The 23872-nt window shown below is 37.2% G+C and overlaps 4 protein-coding genes across 5 annotated transcripts; 1 reads left to right on the forward strand and 3 right to left on the reverse strand.

The window, feature by feature from the left end:
* Positions 1 to 40: 40 nt before the first annotated feature.
* LOC122051702 (probable galacturonosyltransferase 13) lies at positions 41 to 10510 on the reverse strand. Its single transcript, XM_042612928.1, has 6 exons — positions 9902 to 10510; positions 8236 to 8294; positions 7980 to 8135; positions 4572 to 5159; positions 2792 to 3094; positions 41 to 898 (listed from the first exon to the last, which is right to left on the reverse strand). Exons 1-6 carry the CDS (start codon positions 10110 to 10112, stop codon positions 599 to 601), a joined length of 1617 nt encoding a protein of 538 aa, XP_042468862.1. The 5' UTR covers positions 10113 to 10510; the 3' UTR covers positions 41 to 598.
* Positions 10511 to 13053: 2543 nt separating this feature from the next.
* Positions 13054 to 15948, forward strand: LOC122051704 (exocyst complex component EXO70E2-like). Its single transcript, XM_042612933.1, has 2 exons — positions 13054 to 13480; positions 13571 to 15948. The coding sequence occupies exon 2, from the start codon at positions 13812 to 13814 to the stop codon at positions 15684 to 15686; it is 1875 nt and encodes a 624-aa protein (XP_042468867.1). The 5' UTR covers positions 13054 to 13480; positions 13571 to 13811; the 3' UTR covers positions 15687 to 15948.
* A 458-nt stretch (positions 15949 to 16406) lies between these two features.
* On the reverse strand, positions 16407 to 17711 carry LOC122051706 (presenilin-like protein At2g29900). The gene has a single exon (XM_042612937.1). The coding sequence runs from the start codon at positions 17663 to 17665 to the stop codon at positions 16457 to 16459; it is 1209 nt and encodes a 402-aa protein (XP_042468871.1). The 5' UTR covers positions 17666 to 17711; the 3' UTR covers positions 16407 to 16456.
* Positions 17712 to 17993: 282 nt separating this feature from the next.
* Positions 17994 to 22565, reverse strand: LOC122051705. 2 transcript variants are annotated; one of them, XM_042612936.1, is made up of 4 exons: positions 22455 to 22565; positions 21329 to 22327; positions 19137 to 19507; positions 17994 to 18801 (listed from the first exon to the last, which is right to left on the reverse strand). In XM_042612936.1, exons 2-4 carry the CDS (start codon positions 22035 to 22037, stop codon positions 18052 to 18054), a joined length of 1830 nt encoding a protein of 609 aa, XP_042468870.1. In that variant the 5' UTR covers positions 22038 to 22327; positions 22455 to 22565; the 3' UTR covers positions 17994 to 18051. The 2 variants fall into 2 exon arrangements, with proteins under 2 accessions (XP_042468870.1, XP_042468869.1); XM_042612935.1 differs by having other exon boundaries at positions 21329 to 22559.
* Between the last annotated feature and the right edge of the window lie 1307 nt (positions 22566 to 23872).

Here is a 23872-nt window from a genome sequence, read left to right on the forward strand (position 1 = left end):
TGAAAGACACAATTGAACTTATTATGAATAAGAATCTGCGTGAAAGAATTAACTGCACATTCCAATATCTTGTGAATTTTAAGACATTTGCTAGAGTTGCCCAATATTCGAAGGGATTGAGATGTTTGAAGTAAACATCCCATGGCCTCTAAATTTAGAGGTCGAATAAAGAACTGGAAAGGGTCTGAGTAAATTAATAAATAAAGCCAAAATAAACTTTTCAAAGGGGGAAAAAGAAAAATAAACACAAAATCTGCATGCCTCCAGGATAATTATCTGTTCAGTATATACTGGTCATGCAACTGGATGCTCCACCTCCACCAAACAAGGAGCAGATTGTTTGTTCCAGACCGGGAATACACCGTCCAGCATACTGCGAAGAATTACCTTTAAGAAGCTCGATACTGAATACTATTTATCTTAGAATGAATGTAATGTTCAGTGATGCCGGAACAGCAGCCTGAAAAGGAGTCTGGGAGGTGCATCCCATTTTTTTGACTGCACCACTATGCAACAAAAATTCGTTTAGATATTTGAGTGAAAAAATGTGCACCAGTTGAGGATTGTAACTCCTTCCCTCTATTTTCAAGCAGTCCAGTTATCTAAGCGTTATTGAGGGCTCCAAGATATGACAATTCCTTATGAACTCATTGGAATAGTTTACATGCCGCGTCCAAAAGGGCTGCAAATGCTTATATCCGATCTCCAGCCAGGGCTTGCACTGCCCATTGTAGTGGATCACAGCGGCCGTCTTCACGCTGTCAAGGTCAGTCTTTTCCTGATAGCCCAGACCTAACAAATGCCAGGATGATTCAATAGGATGTACATGACCTCTGAATGCAATTAGAGCCGGTGGCAACGTTCCCAGCTTCCATAGTGTCAGATTTGACTTCAAATTCTGCAGAAGCCAGTTACGCAAGCAAGTACAGTTAGGGAAACGACTTCGACTGAATCATCTAGGAGGGTATGAAAATAAAAAACAAACGAACAAAAGATCAGTTACAAGTTGAGTTTTCTTATGCATGGGTTCAAAAAAAAAAAAAAAAATTCACCAATAGAAATAAGGTGCAATAAGAATCTGTGGACCTATCCGTGACAAAAAGTCAAAAGGCAATACACTTAGTATGGGCCTAGAGTTATAGGCAATGATATAGTCTCAAGTAAAAATTTGGAGCCTATCTTTAACCAAGGTACATTAAACTGTAACGATATCCATAGAATTTTACAAATATTCCATTTGCCATTGGTGTAATGGATATAAAGAAAGTTGAAAAGTATATGATGAATATTTGTTGAAAACGATGAAGACTAAAAAGCAACAATAATATAATTAGATCAAAGGCATCAATCCTGTATATTCTTCCAGATGAAATTTCATATTCTAGTTACAACTTACAGAACTGCGAGTCTTATTTCATGTATGCTTTTTTAAGATGAATAGACTGGGTTTAAAGATGAATCTGATCGTTAGTTCCTCAAAAACTTCATAATAAACAAATATTATGGGTATTGCTAAATAGATCATATTCCTCCATATATAAGAAGACCTCATCATGGGTTAACCCAAGTCATTTAATTTTTTTTGCTTTTAAATTGTCTTTTCGGTGTCCCTCGTATTCTCGCACATCTAGCTGTAATAGATCAACCAACTAGTTTTGAAATCACATGATCATTTTTCCAATATGTTTGTGCCACATCAACATATTTTGTCTCAATATGTCTACCAGAACTGCAACCAGCTGCTCAATTATGGAATCATTTAAAAAAAACAAATTCTCCTAATAAGCTCATAAATCAATTCAACACGATACAAAGCATTGTTGGTCATACTATTCCTCCCTCATGCGTTAGTCACTCTTCCAACGGTTAGTAGCCACATGTGATTTACCTCATCAATGTTGGCCTGGGACAGGTTGGCGGGAGCACTGGAGGCGAGCGAATCGCCTTTTGGCACCATTGTTGGTCATACTATTGTCTTAGAACTGTACTTTTAACAAAGCACAATACCATGGCATGAACTTCAAAGTCCTCTCCATTTTAACTACCTAGCAGTTATCCTATAAGTTCTTAGATAGAGAGCAAAGATGTATAATTGAACTTCCACTTAAAAGAGGTAGCAGATTGTTTGATTGGCTCCATGAACAAGAATCTAGAACATTATCCTGAAAAATAACTGGTTAATAGGCACCAAAGTTTCAAACCCAAACAAACCCCATTTCCATTGGAAAATTGTAAATACTTGTGACAGTTTTATACTTTTATCTTGCTTCAGAAACATATTGTCAAATACATTCCTATAGTATTCAAGATGCAAGTTAGTAGAATTGAAGGCAAGCAAACATCATTCTATTATGTAGGATCATAACAGAGGTTTCAAGAACAATAATATTCAAGGAAGGTTCCAACCAAATCCTGGAAAAATTAGTTGAAACCAAAACAGGTAGTAGGAGAGTCATGATATTTGGTATCACATTCAGCGTGTCAAATGGCTACACAAGACATTCAATCTTGCTGCCAATCAATGATATGACATCTGTAATCAGAGTGATGCTATACCAGAAAACTAAGAACAAATCCAACGTGCCAAAAAAACTAATTTAGTTAATTTTTTAAGAAGGGAAAGAGCAATTGGAGTATCAAATAATTTAACATTAAAACATTATATTACATGCAAATTGGAGAAGTTTAACAACAAATAAATGGTAAGAATCTTTTATAGTTCTCTCTAGAAGGAAAATTTAGCACATTCATTAGGATGGAAAATGAGATGCCAACTGAGGTTAGACATTACCTCCTTTACCCAAAAATGGTATGTTTCCCGTATATTAGTCTTCCTCCAGGCATTCAAGTCAAAAATATTCATCCCATATGCCCAAGCACATTCATCAGGATCCAATTTATTGGCAATGAGGGGATGCGAGAAGTTGAAATATGTCCTGAACCTTTTACCCATCACCCATGAATCTTCACCTTTGCAAGTTAGGACAGCACCATTTACTTTCCCAGAAAGATCAATTTCCCATAATGGTGACAAGTCATGCTGAACAACAACATCGTCATCTAGAAACACCACCTTGTTGAGGTTGGGGAACAACTGTTTTAAAATTCAGAATGATCACATTATTGCCACAATTCAGGAAACCATTTATGAAGAATACAATTTTGTGCATCAATAGGGGAATGACATGATAATCAAAACCTGACTTAATTGGACAACAAGATGTCTTCTCATGGCCATTCATGAGGTCACAAACATGAACATTAATATAAGACAAACTACTGAAACAATCTCAGAAAATTAGGACAAACATGAAGGGGGAAAAAACAATCCTGCAACAGCTTATGTCAACACAGATCATTTTTATCTTTTATGAGTCTTATGACCATTGTAGACATGTCTCAACTAATATTCTAAGCATAGTAACAGCTTTCGCAACCATAGCATTAAAAAGTCAAAGTCATGTGTATGTGAAAAAACATGTTTGGTGGGGGAAAATACATTTTAATGTAAGACTAACATGGATGTTACTGGTTAATATTGAATATACATCTAACCTTACATGATTTCTGTTAATCACGCTTCACATATGGTACAAAACATATTTGAATCCACTAAAGAGTTTCCATGTAATATAAAAACAACCATTTCTGTTTATAACCTATATATCTGAATCTGGGTAACCAAAACTCAGTTTTAATTACCTTCACACAGCTGCCATTTTCCTAGACTTGAATCTTAAACAAATTAGTTACTATCTGGGGCAATGTGTTTCATTCATATTCTTCTACACTCCAATTTTTTTTTTACTTCAACTAAACATCAACAAAAACTCATTAGGTGGACATTTTTTTTATTTGGTCACTGGTTCACCCTATGTTTTAAGAAGATTTTGACACAAAAAGTTCAAGAAGGATTCATTGGCTGTTCAAATAAGGTTGCCATGTGTCTAATTCAGGCCTTCCAAAAGAATATCAGAATTATTTAAATAAAACTAATTTTTTTAGGGAGGTGCAAAAACACACATACGTATATAATATGCTTGTGGTAATTTATTAAATATTAATGGATGCATTTCAGGAATAAAACAACTGAAAGTCATGGTCTTTGGGGAAACTAAGCATCTACAAGGATGAAAATCTGTGTAGAGCTCATGTGACAAGAAACATTGAATCATACATTTTCCAACTTTATTCTCCCAACCTTATTTTGAAGGATGAAAATCTTGAATGACAGTAACAGCTTGCTATATTAACTTTATCTGATTAAGTTTATAATATGACAATTGAAGTAATATGGGTTAAATCAATGGGTTAACTTCATCTTGAAGGATGATGCACCTAATAACATGGATAATGTATAATAACCTAAGCCAGAAAAGTGCTTAAGATGAAGGTCTGGACCCTATGAGCTGATTCTCTACTCCATACTCCACAGCATAGCAGACAGATTGATAACAAAAGTAGCAGATAACAAAATTCCTCTTACATGTTTGCAACAACATAATTTCTGTGAAATTTTCTTTAATAGTAGAGATGGTATCGTGAGACAAAATGTTTAGTGACTAAAATACCTCAGCCAGGTAGATGCGCAGATGGTTGAGCAAAGAAATATATTTAGGACTTCTAGCTTGCAATTTAGATGCAAAAACCCTAGGAGTATCAGTATCATCGGCTCCCACGATATGATTCCCATGATAGTGATTTCTGACACCATTGTGATTTTCAATAGCTTCAAGAACAGGTACATTTTCTCTTGTTAACCAGCCAAACTGGTGAACACCTCTCACCTCAACAATAGCAAAGGGGAGAGTATTCAATGCAAACCATGAATGCATTCCAGGATAGGTCTTCTTGTCAGTTATGACATGAAAGACTACTCTTTCTGGATTTAGTGAAGATGCAACAACTGAGTTGACCACTACAGAGGCTGCAAGAATGTTATCGGTGGCTACAACAAAATGATGGTAAGCGTTATCAGCAAGCAATGGTAGCAGCTCAGGTGGTGGCAACTGTTTACGTGCTTGTGCATTGGATGAATACTCATCAGCAAGTCGTAATGAGAGACAATGTAAGCCTTTCGGAATAGACGTTGCTGCATAGTGTTTATGCAGTTGCTCTGCTAGTTTAGATCTTTTCAACTCCCTGTCCATGCTTTCCATCTGCACAGAACATGGCAAGTGATAAGAATAAACCTCCATAAATATTGACTCAATGAATTTTATATAAAAATGGTTGATGATCATGATGTGCAGTTAAAAGAAAAATCCTATAGTTTTAACCTAAAATTTTAACTTAAAACATGAAATTCATTTTTCTTCCTTTTATGGTTTGTCAATTATCGATAAGGACATTACCATGCACACAACTTGTGATACAAGATAATTCAAAGTTTCCGACCAATCTGCTGCTCCTAATCAATTCACCAAAAGCTCACATAATTGGACATGAACAATTGTTTTTGACAAATAGACACACTATAATCTGTTGAAAGAGAAAATGCACATAGTAGATTTTAGTAGTAATGGCTAACACAATTTCTAGAACCACAGACTAGAAACCATGAGCATAAGAGTGTAGCTTCTGCTGATCCTGATACTCTGACTCACCAATGATATTATATTTGATGTCACTGCTTTTATAATTGCTTGAATCATTTCAAAAAATTTCTTAAACTGCAAATATATAGGTGAAGTTTTTCATCATAGTGTCTCTAGCCCCTCCTGAACAATCTCTTTAAATGTTGGATATTTTGAGTGTGAGAGTTTGGAAGAAACAGAATTAAGCAAGAAGATGTTAGGGTTTAAAAGTCTTTAAACAACTCAAATTAAACAAAACAATTAGCCTAATTAGACCTTGAGGTTGGACTGAACAATATAGGTTGGTAACAATTGGCATTTAAGCATCTCTCCCGGCATTTACAAGACAAAATGTCAGTAAACCATGCAGCACCACAGTGAAATGCAAGTCCCTTATAGATCAGCAGACTGTCTCTGATCATTGACTGTGATTCTAATCCAAGATCAGAACACCCCTAGCTGCATGGAAAGAAATACTTAATGAAGTTCACAACAACCCCTATCCATCATTTTTTGTTTTAATTTTTGTTTGTTATAACTTAAAATAAGTAAAATACAATTGCTATAATTGAATTGGTGTGGGCCATGTAGTCATGTTTTGTAATTCTATACTGTAAAAGTAGAAACATATCAGTTTGAACAAAACCAATTCTCATCTCTGTACCAGTATTTGTATCAATACATACCAGCTATATTGCCTGATTCCAACCTATGCTTTGCTATAAGTTCAAAAGAAACTCATCTTTTCAAATATATGCATCAATCCCAGGTACTTCTAGCATTAAAACTGCTTAAAATACACCATATTCATTTTGGTATTAGTAAGAACTGCTAAAGAGGAGTCTCTGTTATTGGACTTTGAATAGCCTGATGGCCCTGATCACATATGTTATGGATTTGCTAGAAGTAGTAAAAATAAAATTAAAAAAAAATTAAAGCCAGTAGAAATGAAGAAAAATAAAAATTTAGGCTGCGAATTGTTTTTTAAACAACCTTTTTCTCTTATGAATTTAAGGAAGATTTAAAACTTCTCTTGGTTTTGAGCCTTTGATATTTTAAACACCAGAACTGTAAAGATAACATATCTATTTAGGTTTTCGACTTCAGCCAATATCACTTCCGTATGGTGATGATGTTTGAATTTTTGTATGGCAAACATTGCGAAATTTAAATATACAAATGACTACTACAAAATTATTATACATGGATCCTAACTGATGGTAGTCTAAAATGAGAACAGATGATTCATTATCACACCAAAAGGTTGCGAGCATTACAGATTCAATGATCATAAACATTTATCATTACCAAGTGTGTTGGTCCAGACTAGTTTATCATTATCCACAATCAAATTTAGTCCCAACTATTTTGTTCCTAACACATGGATCACATCCCAACTTCGGAATATATGCATTATGCAATGCTACACGGCTACTAATATTCAAATCTCTTAAACCATGTTAATTACATCAATGAACTTTCCTTGGTCCCCTCTATTCCTTCAACTTCAACTTGAAACAAAACAAATCTGCTTGCCTAACTAAAGAATCCATTAGTCATTTTTTAACATGTTCATGTCATCCTACCCTATTTTTTTTCTAATTCTACTATCTATTCAAGTTAAACCTAACAACTCCAGGATAATATTTGTGAATCTTTTTTCTATTAAAATCATGCATTCATCTTAGCATTGACACTTCTGCTACCTTGACTTTTTGCACCACTTCTTATAAAATATGATGGATTGTGCTAAAATTCCAAAAATTTCCTTTTATCCTAAGGGAAACATGATAATAAGATAAAACTTAAAAAGCTCTTTTCATTTCTCACCTTGTATATTTCTATCAATATCTCCCTTTTAAATAGTGTTCCAATTTTGACCAATAAATGCCCCAATGTGAGACTATAGGATAAAGGTTCGGTTGTTGTTCTTGTTGTATCTTCTTTTTGAATTATTCAAGGTATTTTATAGAAATTCCAGAAAATCCATCCATTTATATTCAAGTAGTTAATTTTCTACTTAACTTGAAATTTTGAGGTTCTGAAATTTCTCTCCACAATTCAAGCTTTGAGCTTAAACTCTACTATATCAAGAAGATTTATCTTGAATATAATCGGTAAACACAAGATTAGTCTCAATTCTTTGAGAATGGCCAAGTATTTGAAACTTAATTGAAAAGAAACGGATGTGAAATTATAATTTGGCTACAGAATAATATCCTTATAGACCCAACAACTGGAAATAGCAACTCCATAAAGTTCAGAGAACCTGTAGCAAACAAGAACTAGAGCGTCTCTAGGTAATTCAACTTATGAAGATTGCAACATGGTGAATATTTTTTTTCTTATAAACTACCATAATGGGCTTCTGGGATGAGCATAAAAGATAAGTAAACAGCATACCGTCGCCTTCAACCTTGTAGCAAATGTCTTGGCATCATCCTGGCTATTCTTCATGTCCGAAAGAAACTCACTGAAAGATTCTGGCAATTTTAAGCCAGCTGAAATTTCCTCAGAGTTTACTTGTTCAATTAACTTGTATATATCTTTAACAAGTTTCTGCATATGCACTTAGTTGATTAAATGTAGGATTTTATTTTCATGCAAGAAAATAATCTGTTAATCATGAACTTAAATAGCAAAGAAGAAAAAATATTACCTCGGAACCATCACCACCCCGACCAAGAAACTTTGGACCTAGTCGTCTTCCCAAACAATCTGAAACAAATAAAGAAAGATTCAAACCCTGCATTGAATTTATGCCTTCTGGCAAGATGATGTTACATTCAAAAGGTAAAGACAGTCAGATACTCTAATTATAACTATTTTGTAAAATATTCACATTCATTAACTTGTACAACATGCTTGTGGAATACTCCAGAGCAATCTAACATGAAAAGTAGTATAGAAAGTTCAAAGAGAAGGTCATAGGAAAACTATAACCTAATAAAACTACACAAAAGGAGACAAACTAAATGCATGAGGGTGAAAATGCCTCTAGAAGTTAAATAAGCAAATTTTCCAGAACAAAGAATCAATAAATTCAATTGAAGCATTTCCATAAGTAATCTCAGTTGTCATGGTGCTCTTGCTTATTCAAAGATTTGAAGTTATTATTACACAACTGCTTTATAAAGAGCAGCAAACTCAAGGAAGAGCAAAGGAAGCATAGAAAGACAGTACAAATGATGAAACAAAAAAATATACGAAAAAATAGTAGTAATCCGACAATCTTGGCACATGCTTTGATCACCCAAACATCCTTATCCACCACAACTCACTGCTAACAAGTTATCAGAGTCTCCAAGTTGAATATTGCTTCGAGCAACCTTAGAGAAAGCTTATATAAGTAGCAATGCTTCAAACAAAAAGAACCATGCAAATATTGATGACTAAAAAAACAAGGAAAATACTAAACATGAAAACTACTTAAGATCACGACATATATGTGGGAAGTTAGAAAGTAGTTATAAATTTCTTCAAGGTGAGTTCCTGAGAAGATAAGTATTTTGAACATAACTAAGATCTTCATAACAATACAAGCAGGAGCAAATTATATGCAGGTTTTTGTTTACTCAATCACTGATCATACAAAAGAGGCAGGTACAGCAATGTGAGGAAACATTTAAAGGAAATTCGCAAACAGTTAACAAATTGTGCAGAGGGTGTTTACACACAAAAAAACTGATCTACATTGTGGTGAATTGACCCAATAAACAAAAGAAAGAGGAAAGGAATGGGATACCTCTGCTCTAACAATTGGAGAGAAGTACAAATACCAGCATATTATGTACATGCACAACTGCTGAACTGTATTTGACCATATAGGTAGAAATTAAGAACACATCTAGATAGGATGAATATTTTTTACGTACTTATGACGAAAAAGAAAAGGACACCTTTCCCCATCAAAATTAGATAGAGGGCGACATGGAAATACAATCAAGTAGATCGAGTTCAGAAAAAGTCTAAACGTTTCACACAATGACGCTAAAGTTTGACCAAAAATGGAATCATACAGCATCCTAGACGGTGGAGCTATATTGAATCCTAGATCTAGAATAAAGAAACGGGATGGATAATTTGTCAAATAACTGATTGAAGGAAAAGAAGCAAGAAAATATGTGAATCCAACAGATGAAAGTCAAATTAATAATCAACGGATTTGAATCGAAAAATGCAGCAATTCACCCAAACAAAAAATTCGAATCGCATGTTTTAGTAACTATAAATGAAAAAAGATCGAATCTTGCAACGAGTAATAACACGAGAAAATACAGATTACAAGCATTTGGAGATCCAGAATAAATGTAGCCCGAACCTACCCAAGGAGGAGCACTTGTTTACGCCCTCGAGGGTGACGACGGCGGTGAGAATGAAGACGAAAGGTAGCAGAAAGGCGAGGATGAGAATGGTGTGGAAGAGGGTCCGGTAGGAGAAGTGACGGGCCGCGACCTTCACCTTCATCAAGTCCAGAAACCCATTGCTGCTCGATATCGTTATGCTTCTCATGCTAGGCGAAAACCTAATCTGCATCGTGGACACTGCGCCAGCAGCGACTCGCCGCCGGTCCTCACCACTGCGGCGTCGCCGTGGCGGCGCCGGCCAGAACAGACTCCGATCCCACAGCACCTCCAAGCAAAAGGCCACGCCACACTAACAAATCGCGAGGACAGCAGGAGAACGAATCAACAGCGCGTCGAGAGGCGGAGATCGGGCACCGGGAGCTGAAAGATCGGGTGCTGGTGGCGCTCATGTGTCAGCATCGAGATTGCGATCGAAATCGCGAGGAAAACGTTCAGAATTCCCGTTCTCGTGGGCTTCGATCTGGCACAAATGATTCGAACGTGGGAACTGTTTCGTGATTCGATCTTCCGCCAGATTCAACGAAGAGAGAGAGAGACAGAGAGATCGATGCAGATCCTCGAAGCAAATGCTAGATTTGTTACTCGTTTGTGAATTTTCTTTTATTATTCTATTATTTATTTTTTTTAAAAAAAAACATCTTTTTTCCTCTTAATTCGATTATTTTTTTTTAAAAAAAATCCAGGACAACATAAATCACAAAAAAGAAAATATTTTAAGCTCATAATTAAATAAACCATCTATAAATATTTCAAAGAAAATGAAATGTGAAGAAAAATTATAAGCTTAATATAATGAATATATATATATATATCAAAGAAAATGAAATGGGAAGAAAAATTATAAGCTTAATATAATGAACAAAATATATATATATATATATATATATATATATATATATATATATATATAAAAGTTAGTAGATATTAGTAATTATTGTAATGGAAGATTTTAAATTATTTGCAGATCGATGCAGATTATTGTAATGAAAAATAATCGAACTAATTGTATGTCATGTTATTTAACTCATCATTACATAAGTCATCAAGTTTGAGTTCTTTATTAGTGGTGTGTTTTGTTATCTTATTTATTTCTTCTATATATTATCACTATCTAATTTATACAATTTATAAGAATTTAAAATAGTTTATACAGCATCTAGCATTTTTCCCAATTAATAAGATACTATTTCAGTCACCGACAGGGATGGCAATCACTCATTATTCAGTTTAAGCTCCTTTATGGTCAAAAATATAATATAAGATGTGGACAAATACGATTTAGAAATATATTTAAATTAAACTCAAATTTAACTGTCTTCAGTCATGTGCTTGAAACCACAAAGAGATAATTAAAGAAACCTATGAATTAATTTTAATGAGAAAGATATATGGAATTATATAATTGTTCTTGTTTTTGATCTAAATTGCTTAACTTACTTTAATGTCTAATCCAACTGAATTGATTAACTTGTCTAAGTTGGTCATTATGTCTAGCTCATCTAGTTGTTTAGATTGCCCAATTAAGCCAAGCAATTGACAAATCAGGAAGGTAGGGTTGATAAAAACTCCTTATAAAGTGATCCGGCAGAAAGATAGAGCCCCCACCCGGCAGAGGGTCTTAGGCCACGTGTGACGTCAAAGTCAATAGTTAAAGTAAAAGTCAGCGGTCATCACTTCAGATCGGCTCGACTCGGGTCCGAGCTCCCAACGTCCGGCGGGTGACTAGCTCGGCTTAACAGCAGGGGACGAGGACTAAGCGGTTTTCATCTCGGCCGAGCGGGAACCATGGCCATCAAGGTTCTCCCGTTCGCTCGGGCAGCGCCCGGGCCGCCGTAGGATTGGCTGAGCAGATGTCCCGCTCGATCGACCGCGACATTAGCCGAACGGTTCTTCCATTCGGCTTGGGACAAGACAAAAGGAGCATGTAACTCTATCTTCCTCGAGACAAGCGTCGTAGACAGACAATATGGTCGGCGGCTGGATCAGACAGAGAATCATACGACGGAAATTTCCACTGTCATGTCAAGGATATGCTTGTACTATTGAGGTATGACGTCAGACACGCTTTTTTGACACACTCATTACAGGTATGCTTTGAGAAACATGCACGTCTCGATAAGCGTGCACACGCCTTCAGGGAGCCCTATATAAGGACCCCCCAGACCCCAACGGAGGTATGCGCTATTCATTACTGTAGCTATAGTTCTCGTCATTCTCTTCCGATTTCTTGCCGCCGGAAGCTGACTTGAGCATCGGAGGGCCACCGCCGGGAACCCCTTCCCGGCTCAGTTTTGTGCTTGCAGGTTCTCGCTAGAGGTCTACATCACTCAGAGGGTCACGCGGAGTCAGCGAGAGCACCACGTCTCCAGTGACCATCGGCTTAGTATTCGGACAGGATCATAAAGCATTCAATTATACTCACATTGTTATCTTATGTCTGTATTAAATTATGAACCTATGAGTCAGTTATATGAACATGATAAATTTATATTATAATAATTATGAAATCATAATTATTATAGTTATAATTTTATAGTAGTTATATGAATATTATTGAACAAAATAAGTACATATTATATTTACTATAAAATTATAACGGTTATAGTTATGATAATAATTACGAAATTATAATTACTGCAACTTAGATTTATTCTCGGATGAAATGCTAGTAAAATATATAATTTTTAAAAACACATCTCTATTTTTTATTGTATTGAAAAAACTTACAGTTTTGTGATGTATATAAGCATTATTTTCCATATATTATTTTTCATTGTATTAAAAAAATTATGTATAAGTAAGTAATTTGTACACACGTCCGTTTCTGGTGATCAATCAACTGCGGGACCCATTAAATTCGGTAGAACGGTGGGGACTACGAGTCGTGGGCTCCTTTTAGTACTTGACCGCAAATGCTCATAGTCAAAGTCATCCGGTCCACACCCGCTCTCCAGTATCGTCCGTGGAGAATCCGACGGCTCTTATCGCGTAGGAAAAGACGAACGGTTTTAAAGAGTGTTTGCAACAGCATCCAACGGTCAGATCTCGCATTTGCACCAGCGGCCGTGCTTTGAGCTGCGTTCTCCGTTAAAGTCCTGCTGTTCCACTTCCTCAGAAAACATCTTGACATCACAACTACCTTTCTTATTATTGGCGGCTCGAACAGTCCCCACAATCCCGTTTAATTAAAAGCAAGGTATCTCCACGAGTGAATCGGAGAATCAATTCTTGCAGGCATTTTGACGTCAATGCTACGGCAGGCCGCCATGGCCCATGGGAAGACGAAGAAGACGAAGCCGAGGAAGGGAGAGAGGCACCCGGAATTCTACTACTTTCCTCCGAGCATAGTTGTCATCAGGTTTCCTTCCTCAAGCAGATCGAGGAAAGGGGTGGAATTTGAGCCCTCGACTAGGGTTTCTATAAACAAATCCCTCATCTTCCCGTCTTCTGGTGGATGCTGACTCGAAATCTGGGTGCTCTCTGCTTCTCGTCTTCGTTGGATCGATGAAGAGGGTGTTTTGAGTTGGAAATCATCCGGTAAGTATCTTCCCTTTTGGCTCTTTTCGTTCTTATTCATAGTCCTGCACTTTCTTGCTTTAATTTTGTGGTTTTTGTCTGGTTCTTCAGAAAACTAGGTTGAATATTTATAAAGGAAAACAGAAAACCAGGAAGACCAATACTTTGTGGTGTTTTGTTAGGTCGTTGGTGTCTGTTCTTCATGCACAATTTCCATAAAGATTCCTTCTGTTAGGGTTCGTCATTGATTTGGGGGGTTTCTTCCCAAGTTGATTCACCTGAGGTTCAATATCTCAATTATCTGAACTCCCAACAGTTTGTAAATTACACAGAAGCATCTCTGCATCATCCTATGGCTGGTTGTGTGTATTTAGGAGCTTCTCAGGTGGAAGGCAGGCATGTTGTGCAGGAAGAGACAGAGAACCTATTTAGTGGTGTGGTAGAAATGCTTGCAGTAGATCTTGGTGTTCGGTTCTCCAACTTGACAACTGCAGAAGAAGTATCACTATGCGATATTGAAGAGCAGTTGAAAGGATTACACAACAAGATCCTCAATTGGGAATCTGAGAAGTCACTGATATCAGACTTGGTTCGAGATGTGGATGTAATCCGGGAGCTTAGCGAAGTTCTTGGACTACTACAATCGAGCAGTGAAAATGAAAAGCACAATGAACTCCTCACTTTTGCCCAAAACATTCTTCAGATGGGAATGGTCAGACTTGAGGATGAGTTTGTGGAGCTTTTAGATCAATGTTACCAGCCATTAGAACCTGGTAACATCTCATTTCATTCTGCAGAAGATGATAGCATGGACTTCTCAAGCAGCTCGTTTGGTGAGGAATCAGTTGACGGTGCACCCTGCCGTGATGCTGTTAGAGAGGCTGACAAAGTTAGGATTGCTCCAATCCAACATGGTCTGATTTCTAATATTGTTTCCATTGCCAATCTGATGTTTCGATCCAACTATGATAAAGAATGTTGTCAGGCTTATGTGATAAGCAGGAAATGTGCTCTCGAGGAATGCCTGTCGGTTCTTCAAATTGAGAGACTCAACATTGAAGACGTGCTCAAAATGGAGTGGGAAGTCTTGAGTAGCATGATAAAGAAGTTGATCCCAGCGTTGTGTTCTTTCATTTGGGTCTGTGTTGCCAGAGAAAGACAACTCTGTGATCTTGTCTTTGAGCAACATCCAAGCTCAGTCGGAGAGTCTTGCTTCCTCGATATCACAAAGAGTTCTGTCCTTCAACTTCTCAGCATTGTCATGGCCATAGCCATTTCACCTACAACCCCAGAGATGTTATTCCAGACACTCAATACATACGAGGCTCTAAAAGATCTTCTTGTGGACATGGAGCAGTTCTTCCCAGAAGACAAAGGTTCAAATGTTTTGACAGAATGCAGTGAAGTTTCAGCGAGATTAGAAGAATCTGTGAGGAGGACCCTAGAGGAGTTCAAATATAAGATTCGATCAAACATTTCATCCACTGCATTTGCTAGAGGTGACATCCATCACCTTACAAAATATGTAATGAACTACATAAAGGCCCTTTCTGCATACAGTGAGACCCTCAATTTGATTCTTGAAGGCCCTCATGAGAATGACCATTCACTGTCAGGAGACGGTGAACAGACTTCTTCCCCTCTGGCTTGGCATCTGAAGATAGTGACTGCAATTCTGGAAGAAAACATCGATTGTAAATCCCGACTTTACCAAGATGACTCGCTGAAAAATATCTTCATCATGAATAATGTCTGTTATATGGTTGACAAAGTTAAGGGTTCTGAGCTAAGAAGCTTCTTGGGCGACGAATGGATTCGTGCGCACATTGGGAAGTTTCGAATGCATGCATGGAATTATGAGAGGAATGCATGGTCTTCTGTCATCTCTTTTCTAAGGGAAGAGGGGATTTGCAAGCATAATTCTAGCACTCCTATTTTGTCAGTTCTTAAGGACAGATTCAAAGGCTTCAACCTTGCATTTGAGGAGGCTTACAAGGCGCAGACTTCATGGATAATTCCTAATAAAAAACTCTGCGAAGATCTGAAGATCTCTCTTTCTGCCCAATTGATACAACCATATCGAATGTTTGAAGGTAGGTACGCCACCCATCTGGACAATGATAGACACCGGGAAAGATACCTCAAGTACACGTCAAACGACTTGGAAGAATTTTTGCTCGATCTTTTTGAAGGTTCCCCCAAGTCATTGCAGAGTCGACGAAAGTGATGAACTTTTTCCTATGCAATTGCAGGATATGTTATCAAATGCCTGCTGATAGAAGTTGCCCTTCTAGTCTTTCCAATTCTTAGAAATCATTCATATTCCTTTTACACTTTTGTAAATGTATGTTGGCGTATAGCCATTCTCCATGTAATATCTATATCAACTTGCTGTTGTCTTCGCCAATAGCAAGCATCACTGGTGCTCCTTTTCCTTGCCGCTCCAGTTCTCCATCGAAGAAGGCTCTCAATAACTTAACTTAGTTAAACATGATATGTTCTATATTTTTCATGAAGATAGAGATATTAGTTTTTCATGAAGATAAACTTCTTTCATAGGAAGGAGAAACTATCAAAATTTGCATTTATTTTTCCAGTGTGAAACTGACTTAATGTTGTTTTATGAACGCTTTCATTAACTTAAGCAATTCTTGATATCCCTCACCGTGAATAGAAGCCTTGTACAATCATGCTTGTTCTTGCTTTTGGTCATGGCAATGCCTCAACAAAGAAAGGCACTTATTATTTGTTACTAATGCAGCAAAGTAAGGATCTAGCAAGCAGCGAGGCATACTTCAAGCAAGATTTGAGTGAAGCCCCAAATTTCAATTATGAAAATCACTTTAAAGTGGACTATAGCTCATCAAGGCTCAATACCAAATGCAAACTTTGTGGGATCATCCAAAAGTATCATTGTGCAGAAATTTATCATTGCATAGAACATACATTTGCAAACAAGTTTCAGTTGTTTCCTTTTCAACAACAATTCCGTATATGTTAGAACATCAAAAGATTTGTTGAACATTGGACCATAAACACTTCCAATGAATACCTTGTCAAGAGATAGAAGAGTATACCAAGAGCAATGGATACTGGAAGAGCCGGCAATGCCTTGCGGTAAACTGCCAAAAGTAACAAAGTGATAGCAAGCCCGGCCATGATGGCGAGATAACAAGCGTATACTGTCATGAAATCATATAGTGCTGCTCTACCGACTAGAACGCTGTAAAATATGAAATCCCCCAGCCCCAGCTTGATTGCTCCTGAAGAACCTAATCCAATTCCTTCTGCATCTTCTTCTCTGCGCCTTTCCAATTGCGGCGGTAGCAATGGGGCCGTCACTGCTGAAACAGCTGCATCTTCTTCAGCAACGACCAGATTTGCTTCCTGTGATTGTGGATTTGGATTTCCAGCTTCCAGACCATTTAAGTTTGAACTAGAATTAGTAGCAGTATCCCTCCTTTCTCTCCACAGCCTCCTTCCAGCCCCCGGTTGATTCTGCTCCACTGGCCTTGCCTCGTAAACTAATGCAGGTAATTCTTCATCTCTGGAGATTGCCAGCTCCACCAGAAGCCTCAAGGGCCCGCCAGGTAACAGAACAGCAGCCAGGTCGTACAAGGACATCGCGACCAGAAGAGCCCAGGTGGTCCACTCCGGTAGAAGCGTAAACCAGTAGGCCACGAGCACCCCTATCGTCACCAAGTACCCCTGGTTAACCAAGATCGGAACTTTCGACAAGAACACCGCCATAACTCCAACGACGGAGAAATTGAGCAAGAGGAGCGAGAAGGTGACTACATCAATGGGTACGTAGAACCTCGCGATGAGAAACAGAAAGATCTGTCCGCCAAGTAAGCCGAGGACGACGAAGGAGGAGAAGGCCATGTACGACTTCAGGAACCGCATGCATCGGAAGTAGAAGAGGAGGACGAGGAGGAAGGTGAGGACCGTGATGACGACGACGAAGACGAGGGAGTTGAGGAGGGCGCCTTCCAGTTTGTCCCAAAAGGAATCGGAGGCTTCCTCAGAGTAGGCGATGGTAGCGATGGAGGTAACGGCGCTTCCCCCGTCGCCGCCAGCGTGGAGAGAGGTGACAAGGAGGACAACAAGGAGCATGCAGGCGGAAACAGGAGCGACGATGCGGACGATCTCCTCGCCCAAGCTTTCGAGGACGCCGGGGTTCGAATTAGGGTTTCCATCTGCCATCGCTGGAGCCGAAAGGAGGCGCAGAGACCTTTTTTGGGTCTCCTCCGGATCCAAAGAGCTAAAAATAAAATACCAACTTCTTAAAGTCATCTAAAAGAAAATTAAAACTAATTTTAAAATTTAATTAATGCTTATAAATTTTAACAAAATTAATTAAAATCCAACTGGTAGATGATAATTAAATTGTTGGATTAGTCAGTGAGCGACCAACATCATACATGTAAATTTGATGAATAGATTTTTATCACTAATTTATGTTTTAATTTGTTTGATTAAAATAGATTCAAAAATTCTTCCAAAAGAGTTCATTCTGTTCTTTGTGCAAAGAAAATTGAACAACTAGTTGTACGAATGCACCACATCACTAGAAAAATTGGACCTTTAGGTTAATCATCCATGGAAAATAGCATTCTTTGAACATGTTGCACAGCAGGTGATCCCTGCCTAGTTTTCTCTAAAATCTGTTCAATTAAAATCTTCATTTCATCCTCGTCTTCATTGTCGCCGTCGTTATCATACTCATCATCAATCTCATCTCGGTAGAATGATCCCTTGTTCTTCAACTTCTGATCCCCCATCGATTCTCTCCCGCTAAATTTTGGTTCATCCATTTGCCCTATCAAATTCTTGTCAGATGAATGCAAGTAATGCGAGCGTTGGTCTCCCGAGTAAGTTGTGGTTGGCTGGTTCTGCTCCATGTTCGTCGCCTGCACAAACTCTTCGTAAACTTCATCGTATGCATCCAAGGCTTCCCCGGTGAGGTTCAAGCAAAATGGCCGGACCAAGGCAAAGTTTCCTGCAGTGCCAGTTGGGCTATCCAGATTCGAGGAAGATCCCATGTCGCTGCTGGAGAAGGCTCTGTGAGTGAGAAGGTGATCTGATTCTAGCAACTGGAGCTGTTTCTGTGTTTGATGAAGTGCAGTCTCTAGTTCTTTAATCCGTTCTTGGAGCCTGAGTTGAATTACTTCATGCAGACGTAAGCTCAGCTCGCACGGTGAAACTGAATAGTTTGCATCGCGTATCAGGTTCAGCGAGGAGCTTCTGCTGTCGTTTGCACTAGTCGACTGGTCCTCAAAGACCCTGCCAGGGAGTTTCTCTCCTTTTAGTTCTCCATCTGCTAGTAGGTCTGGATGAAGCTGCAACAAGAAGTTTTACAATATAAACCATAATTTGAAAGGTTAGATTTTATAAGATAAATTCTGATCTATAAAACTTATAATTTAATAACAAAAGCTGAAAAAAAAATACTATATATCAGTTCCTCCTGAACCCATAATTTCAATTTCATTTCAGTTTGGTTTGGTTTTTAGAAAAATTAATATAGGAAAACAATTTCAGTTTGTCAAATTTGGTTAACTGCAGCACAACATATTAAGAAAGTTTGAACAAATATGGAAAAGTGCAAGTTATATATAAATATCTACTTTTAGTTCAAAAAATTCACAAGAACTAGAAAACATATTTGATTTACCTCATCAAGCTCTGACATTTTTCCAGACTTCATGCTTATTTCTAATTTCTCTAGCTCAATCTCAAGCTCCGCTTCTATTTCACTCCTTGATGCTTCTGCAGGCGAGTGTATCTGGTTATTCTTACCCTTCACGGCTAATTCTAACTCAGAATTGACATCACTTGGTTTCTCATGCCCACAAGCTTCATGAGCCAATTCTTTTACAATTACAGTATCTTTCATCTCCAATTCCTCTTGCAAATCCTGAACCAAGTTTTCTGAACTCTTCAGCTTGTCTTTTAAATTATCTATTTCTTTTTCATTGGATAGTATAGCCGATATTATTCCAAAGCTAACTCCAACAGAGAAGACATGTAACACATCAACCGAGTCTGAAACAAAAGTTGTACAGCTCATTAATGAACAGGATATTTTCATAAACTTAATTGAGAAATTAATGAGAATTTGACACATAAAACTAAGCAACTTATGACTCAATTCAGTATGACTAACATGTAGAGAGAAATAACACAAATCATTTCATTGACATGCCACACAGAATGGTACGCCCAATGAAGATGACATGGCAATGATACATCCACGACACGGAATTCAGTTCCTCCATATTAAATGTGGCATATCCAAATGGATGACACCTAGGCCGTGCAAATGTCATGCCATTGATAACACGTTGATGAATTGGTACGAGTACATCGTGTGAAGCAACAGAAACAAGGAAAGAAAACAATCATCTTGACTAGGACTTTAACAATAAATGTTTTTGGTCTTGATGGATGTTCATAAGATGTACGAACCAGATGCAGGACATTCAATCATTATATGTACAGATCATAGATTTGTAAAAACTACACGCACATGAGAGTTGGATAAAAACAAAGCAGTCACGACATCTTAAACAATCCTAACTTAAAAATATCTCATCTCCAGAAACTCCAATGTTTAAATGTAATTTCTATTCTCATGTGTGATGGTATGTGAATCAAGATATTATCAAGATAAGAATCCCACCAAAATTGAACCTTAGTCCAATTAAACAAGACCAAAAAAAAACAAACAGAGTGGTCAATACATGTTTCTCGCCTACCTCTCACATTTTGTATCCTTATTAAAATTTTTTATAAATATAAAATCTAATAATTGTCTTTGAACATGCACATACCCTCATAACCAAGCTTCTCATTATGTTGTTGAGATCCACATTTTGTTAACAAAATTTAACTTAGTAATGATGTTAAGTACAGTAGATGCAGATCAACATTAAATCTAACCAAAGCAAACAGAGAAGAGAACTCAACTTCAGTCCTTTTGGATTGGTGAAGAAGAGGAGATTAGTTTTGAATTGAGTCCATCACCTTGCAGTAATTTTGACAACATAAGAACATTAATTGAATCATGCATCTCCATGGAAACCTTCTCTTGTGTCTATCATACTTTCCAAAATGTCTAAAATTAAGGAATACGCTCTTGGTACAAAAAGAAAGCCAAATGTGACAATCAAAATATTCTAATCAAGGATCCTTTAATCTTTAAGGTATCTATGACACACTAGTTTAGTCTCACATGGAGTTGTGGGTTAATCAAAAAGGTTTATAAGCACACACTGAAAGCAAACTACTATTAAGATTGACTTGAAGAATTTTTGGGCTTCTAATTGAGCCTAACAAAGTTAAGGAGATAGTTCTCACATGTAAGCATACTGTACCCCACACCACTAGGAGGGAGTAAATCAGGAAACCGAAGCTAGTCATCACATGGAAGGGTAATTCCTCGGTCTTTGCTAGGATTCGTTCCTTGCTCAATTAGGCATACTGTGACATAAGTGATATCAGAGCAAATGGACTTTCCTTTCAATGTAGCCGATCAGTCATATAAAGATACCCTTTAATATCTTCAACAAATTTAGACCTTTTCACATTAATGACATTAAATATAACATTTTCCAAGAGTGAATTTTATTTGACACCTTTAATAATTGTGTAACCCTTTCTTCTCTTCTCTGTTGTCACAATACTAACTTTTCTTGTCTAAATACTCAAGGCTACTTGCCATCTTACTTAACTCTAAAAGCCTTATAGTCCAATTCAGTCTAAACCATCCAACATATGTGAAAAGGAAGAGGAACAACATATGTAAACAAATCACATCAGTTTCAACCCAAAACACTACTATTAGGAAAATGGTGGCAATAGTACCTTTGCGATGGATAAGCCTCCGTGGTCTCCTGGTGTTGGAAGGACCTAATTTATCAGGCAGTATGTCTCTGCTCTTTCTTTTTGGTGTCCTCAATCCAGGAAGAGGAGAAACCCCAGATATATTCTCCATATTTGTGTTGTCTATACCACTATCAAAATTCACGTCTACATGATCATAACTATTTTTTCTGATTATCTTGTTTCCATCAGTAACAACAAGTGGCCTCATGCTTGATAAAGTGGAAGAAGAACTGAAATCAAACTCTTTAAACTCAAAATTTTCATTGTAAAGGTGAGGAATGAGGCAGTTTTCCAAGGAAGAAAGAGGTTTATTTGACTTGCAGCGAGAAGACCTGTTTCTTAGCGAGCTTTGACCTCTACCACTTTTATAACTCAGATTGACATTCCTTGGCGAGCTCTCTGCAAGTGAGTTATTACTGAAAACATCCATTTCAGACCCCATTTTCTCAAAATGATCACCATTAGCCTTCGTCATTTCCTTGTCCTTTAGGTAGCTTCCTTTTCTGAAAATCCATGGCTGCAAGCTGAGAATTGATCCATGGTTACTGACATACTCCCCAGGATTCATCAAGCAATCTCCATTAACAAGATCATCAACAGAAGAACGTTCTTCATCTCGTTTAGAAGCTAATTTCTGAAAACTACTGCATCCAGAATTAACTATCTTCTCATTGACCTGCTTGCCCATTTATGTGACTAGCTTGATTTCCTTGCCCAACTTAAAAAATAATATTAGAATCCCTCTTTTCTTTCACAATGCCGAAATAAATAAAGAACACTTGGTATTTACAGAGGACTTCGGCGTGCAGATATAAACTCACTGATTTAGACCCCCAAAACAAGAGAAACCCTCGGGTACCTCAAGACTCAAGTTACATGCAGCAGGCTCTCCAAGAAAGGGTCGGATCTTTAACAAGGGAAACCAAGACTTGTCAAATCCGACGCCAAATCTCCCACTTCCACCACCAAACCTGCGATCTAAGAGGCAAAAGAAAACCGCAAAGGGAGAAAAAAAAATGGGAAACGTCAAAGGAGGTAAGCTACGATCATGCTCGATAGGAACATAAGACGAGAAGAGCGTGACGCATGCGGCCGGGATTCCTACCCCGAGGGCGAAGATCCTCACCCTTCCGTCGAATCCGAACGGGGAATCACAAACCAAACCTAAGACGAGAGCATCTTGAATCGATATTCTTCCCTCTTTTAATTCGATTTCAATTTTCGCTTTTGTTTTCTTTTTGATATAATTTTTAATAGGGTCCCACCGGTAGGGACACTCATACGTTGCGCGTTCGTTACGGAGGTAAACATTTGGGTACGAAGAAAAGGTACGAAAGCAAATTTAAAATCCAATCTTCCATTTGAAACTCTGAACGGCATTTTATTATAAAATCGGAGCATTTTTTTAAATCTAAATTATTAATCGATTGACTACTTAATTAAAAGTAATATCAATCAATTGATTCGAGTAGTTATCATCAAATATTTTTAATAATATTTTTTGTTAAAAATATTTAAGTTATAGAGACCTCAAATTTGTATTTGACATTTGCAACACTAAGTTCCAAATAAATATTCATTTTTCATATTTTAATGCATTCCAAATAAATATTATTACACTTAGAATTAAGATGTATATACTCACTTTTCTAGATTTTTAGTTTTATATGATTTTGGCTTATTAACTAATTAATGAATATGACTTTGAATTTGATACTTAAAGATATAATACTCTCCTTTGCAGTAAAAAATGATTATATTCATTTGTATGTCCTTTATAATTTTTATAATTCGTCTTTAAATTATGTAAGAGGAGATAAATTATAAGATCAATTTATAGTATGCTGCCAAGTAACTAATGGATGAAAGAGATTTTTTTTCATAGGATATGTGCTCATCAGGAGTTGATCCATTGTCCTAGTATAGCAAGCTTACTACCCTCTAGCCAATTGGACATCCCTTGGAGACTACCCTTCTAACTCAGTAAACCTAATCTATCTAAAATTGGGAAAGATTGTGTACTAGGTAAATGATTTTGATGTTGAGTGTGCGAAAACTTTGAGCGGGAAGTAGAGGGTGCTGAGCGATCCTACATGTCAAAAAAGGAAAATAGAGAGAAGAAAACATCATCAACCGAGCTAGGGAAGAGTCTACGACACTCAAGTCAAACAAGTGGTCGAGAGGAAAAAAAATGCAGTGAACAGTAGAAAGGAACAGTGGGCTCTGAGTGTGTAATGTTCCATACCTGTGTCATTAGGAGGAGACCCTTTATATAATGTCAAATTTTCTCTATGCACTAATATCGATGTATTTCTAAAAAAGGACCAACCATTTTGACACTCTAACACCTTTCCAAAAATAGACCCACCTCCTCTACACTTTGCAGGGTAGAAGTTTCCATTATAAAATGATGTACGTGGATTATATACACTTTTATGCATACTTTGACGCACATTCACATACTTTATTTACGCTTGATCTGTGCATTTCTATACCTCTTATCATATTTTTTAGCATAATTAC

Source organism: Zingiber officinale, chromosome 3A (assembly GCF_018446385.1).
Source record: "Zingiber officinale cultivar Zhangliang chromosome 3A, Zo_v1.1, whole genome shotgun sequence".
In the NCBI taxonomy this organism is placed as follows: Eukaryota; Viridiplantae; Streptophyta; class Magnoliopsida; order Zingiberales; family Zingiberaceae; genus Zingiber; species Zingiber officinale.